This window comes from Lupinus angustifolius, unplaced genomic scaffold (genome assembly GCF_001865875.1).
Source record: "Lupinus angustifolius cultivar Tanjil unplaced genomic scaffold, LupAngTanjil_v1.0 Scaffold_481, whole genome shotgun sequence".
Taxonomy (NCBI): Eukaryota; Viridiplantae; Streptophyta; class Magnoliopsida; order Fabales; family Fabaceae; genus Lupinus; species Lupinus angustifolius.
Window position 1 is genome coordinate 136,048 of NW_017727858.1, and position 4,458 is coordinate 140,505.

At 31.1% G+C, this 4,458-nt stretch overlaps 1 protein-coding gene across 1 annotated transcript; it reads right to left on the reverse strand.

Annotated features, from left to right (window-relative positions):
* Positions 1-1,704: 1,704 nt before the first annotated feature.
* LOC109341494 (proline-rich extensin-like protein EPR1) lies at positions 1,705-2,370 on the reverse strand. Its single transcript, XM_019579424.1, has 2 exons — positions 2,059-2,370; positions 1,705-1,977 (listed from the first exon to the last, which is right to left on the reverse strand). Exons 1-2 carry the CDS (start codon positions 2,368-2,370, stop codon positions 1,705-1,707), a joined length of 585 nt encoding a protein of 194 aa, XP_019434969.1.
* Between the last annotated feature and the right edge of the window lie 2,088 nt (positions 2,371-4,458).

Below are 4,458 nucleotides of genomic sequence, written 5' to 3' on the forward strand. Positions count from 1 at the left end.
AGTGTAAATATAAATTGAATAAAGCCCCTTACACGTCTTATGAAATCAAAGCATGAATTTAGTGTTGCAAAACTTAAAAGTCGCATTTTCATGTATTGGTTTTTATTATTTAATTTCAAATTTGATATCTTAACTAATATTGACATTTATTAACATGACATAATATAAATAATAAATAAACAGACAAACATAAATGGACAAATACATTCCTCTAGTATGCTACCTCAGTTTATTTAATAATGCTATATGCCACATATTAGAAATTTCCTTACAAATATAATAAATTTTTATAATGAACATGATAACTACTACTGTTAGTATAAGAGACACAACCCTTACTATTGGTAAAGTCTATAAAATATTATACAATATTAACAATGTACCACAGTAATGAAAGTATAATATAGAATAAAATCTAGAATAGATTTTCATAATTGATCTTACGAATTTTGCATGTTATGGAAATATCTAATGTTGTTATCACTTTAAATAATATGAAGAATATCAAAGTATATATCATTAATCAATCATTCATATGATCATTCATCTCTTATGTGATTTTGTATATGATTAACGGTAATATTCATATTTCGGAAAGCTCTTTCATTAGCTGCATCTCTCATTATATGTTTAAAACCTAACTCTACCTTTAAATAAAGAGTAAGATTAGAAAAAAAGATTTATCTTCGGCTTCTTAAACATAAAATACCATTCTATTGGCTTTATGCATGTTACTTCATGAAGCTATAAATTAAATATTTGTAATTAGCATAACTCAACATGAAAATTATATAAATTAGAAAGTTTCAAAAACAATTGTACCTTGACCTTGGATATTTTTTTATAAACTAGTGACAACTTTATCTATGATATTACTTATAGTTTGTGGGGATACCTCCCCAAAAGACCTTAGTAGTTCTGCTTTACAATCATATGTATTATCTTTAAACTACTAGTTAGTGTCTTGTGTGTGTATTATCTCAGAATCGGAATGGTAATTACACATTAATTTTGACAATATCACATTTTAGAGCTACTTAAATGACCCATCAAATATTTAAATTTGTACCCTGTAATTGTGGTTGTTATATCCTGGTTCTGGAGTTTTCAAAAATTATCATCATCACCATTATGGCCATATTTGTTACATTTCCCATAATCTTTCTGCTACGACGGAAAATTCTACATAATCGCAACCCATCATAACCATTATTTAAAATAATTATTATTACAATTACATGACCTTCATATTCGTTCTCAAATTGACAAACATCATTTTTATATTTTATGATGAATTAAAACTATGTTCACCCTTCAACTAGTTAGAGACTCTCACTCAACATCACAAAATAAAGAGGGACTTGTTCCAAGTATGAAAGACTATATATTTATTACTATTTTATATATTGCTTTGCCTTCCACACATTTAAAATTATAATGCATGAAAGCAAGTGCAGATACATAAGAGGGGGCAATGCCCTTTATTAAAACTCCACAATACATAAACAAAACCATAAAGTATTGAATACTGAAAGGATGTCTCATAGCATGAACTTTTGTTTCAAATTAGGATTAGAGTTTAATTTTCCTATAGTTAGTATAATAATTAGATGACAATACAAAATATTTTTACCCTAGAGATGATGGTGGAGTGACGATTATTGGGATAAGAATGAGGGTTGGTATATAGGGTTTCTTGGAACTTCACTTTGATAGAAGGTAAACGTCATTTGCTTCGGATGGTTGTGGGGGAGATTGGGGCTCCTGGTCTTGTCCTGGAGATGATGGTGGAGAGGCGATCACCGGGAAATGAATGAGGGGTGGTTTATAGGGTTTCTTGCGACTTGACTTTGATGGAAGGTAAATGTCATTTGCTTCGGATGGTTGTGGTGGAGATTGGGGCTCCTGCTCTTGTTCTGGAGATGATGGTGGAGAGACGATCACCGAGATTGAAATTAGGGGTGGTTTATAGGGTTTCTTGTGACATGACTTTGATGGAAGCTAAATGTCATTTGCTTCGGATGGTTGTGGTGGAGAGTGGGGCTCGTGCTCTTGTACTGGAGATGAGGGTGGAGTGACGATCATCGGGATAGAAATCAGGGGTGGTTTATAGGGTTTCTTGCGACTTGACTTTGATGGAAGGTAAATGTCATTTGTTTCAGATGGTTGTGGTGGAAAGTGGGGCTCAGGATCTTGTCCTGGAGATGATGGTGGAGTGACGATCACTGGGATAAGAATGAGGGGTGGTTTATAGGGTTTCTTGCGACTTGACTTTGATGGAAGATAAACATCATTTTCTACAGATGGTAAACTGAAGAATATTAAGGCCAATGCAAGACAAACAGAACCTGAGACAAGTAGAGACCCCATTTTCCCCAACTTCACTTAAGAGTGGGTTTTCATTATGCTATTAACAATTCAAATGCTATCTCTTTTATAGTTTTCTTATTTATCATTTAACAAATACCAATCACCTTGGTAAATTTAGTTTTCACATGAGACTCACCTTGCTCGAAACATGCAAGGTTTCATAAAAACTTTTCTTTGAGTTGTGCATTAATATTATGTTTGACTTCAGGAATAATACGGGACTAAAAGTATTTTAGACAGTTATTTTGGATTGGATAGAATGTGAAAACCTAGCAAACAATAATGTTGCTAGATCGAAATAGAAAAAATCTTCTATAACCAATATTATATGTATTCATTGGTGGCAAATATATGACATTGATAGTGGCAAATATTGTCATTCTTATTCAACCTTAAAGAAAAGACACGAGATTTCATTTAATTAGATTTTGTTTTGTTTGTGTGGAATATATATATATATTGTTTCCAAAACCTAATGTTGAAAGATTGATTTATCTTAATGATCAAAATTATTTATTTAATTGTACTACTTTCTGATTTTCTTTCATGCATAATTGTGAAATGAAATCTTTTCATAAGCTTATATACCTAAATTCTAATTGTAATCATATGCACATTATTTTTTGTTCTTATAGTATTCACATGTCTCGATTTTATGCAATCGAGAATGCAGACTTACATAGTTCTTGGTAGAAATTTGTTTGATTGGTTGAGTGTATTTAAATTGTTTTAAAAACAGAAACGATATATCAAGAATGTTCGAATGATGAGTTGTGGAAAAGAGGTGAGTACCCATGGCCTTTCCTTCATCCTTGATGTGATAATATTTTTCATATTTTGAAATTAATTAAGAAAAGAAATATGCTTATTTGATTTGGTATTGGTTATGTATAGTTAAAAATAAAAATTATTATCAATGATGTTAATATCATTTCAAATATTCTAAACTTATTACTTTTCTAAATAATATGAATTTTATATTATACGAAAAGATTTTATTTATTATTTTATTTTTACTAAATTTGGGATTTTACTCTTAACTATTAGTTGTGGTGTATCACGATATTTCAAAAAAGGGTCCATGAAAAATAACTGAAATCATGATATTTCCTACATCTTTATTATAATTTATTTTCAAAAATGTATCCTTTATTTTAATTGAAGTTTATTACTAATTATCATGCATGAGAAATTATAACGGATTCATTTTGTTATTTATTATATATTGTTAAGAACTTTTTTTAATGAAAAACGGATACTTTCTTAAGTGGTATGTTTAGGCTAGCTAAAAATATCAAGTATTGTGGTAGTTATCCATGAAGGAACACCACTCGAGAAACTAAAATGCATTGGGATCGAAAACAGTGGAGTGTTTCGATCCGGTAGCCCAAACTCCCTCACAAGTTTGGAGATGCCTTGGGTATTAAGAAAGCTTGTACTTAATCAATTGCCTGTTTGTTTGGATTAAGTACAACAATATTTCTTATACCGATTTATGTTAAGTTTATATATGCAAATACCATGTTTACTCTTGAATTATAATGTTTGAATGATTATCATGGGAATGATATGTATGTGAAATTGTTAAATTCAAGGTTTAAAAACATGTAATATAAATGACAAATATTTTCCTTGAGAAAAGTAATTAAAATAATATTCAGGCTCTTCTCGCTTGAGCAAGACAACTCTCGCTTGAGCTAAAATAAGCACCAGGAGAACTGATTGTTTTGTCGCTTAAGCGAGACAGCTCTCGCTTAAGCCACAAATGCCTCAAAAATGGATGTGCCCTCCCTTGAGCGATACAGCTCTAGCTCGAGCGAGAGGGCTCCGTACAGACATGACTTCTTTTTAAGTCGTCGAACGATAACTCTCATATATATGAGAGCCTAAGGGCATGTTTGCCATCAAGAAGGTATAAAGGTAAATAACTATATGAAATTGTTGAAAGTAATAAAAGTAAGGAATTGCTTTGTTAAAGGCAATAGCCCTAGCTTGGGTGTGAAGTATATTTACCATTGGGAAAGACCGTAACTCAGATGATTGAACCCGGTTCCCGAAATTGACAAACTTATACAAGTACCTTTGTTC

What these genes read in the sequence shown, in the direction of transcription:
- LOC109341494 (XM_019579424.1), bottom strand. Translation starts at nt 2,370, where the DNA reads ATGGGGTCTCTACTTGTCTCAGGTTCTGTTTGTCTTGCATTGGCCTTA. An exon ending in TCACTCCACCCTCATCTCCA is followed by an intron (nt 1,978 to 2,058) that starts GTACAAGAGCAC and finishes TCATGTCACAAG; the next exon opens with AAACCCTATAAACCACCCCT.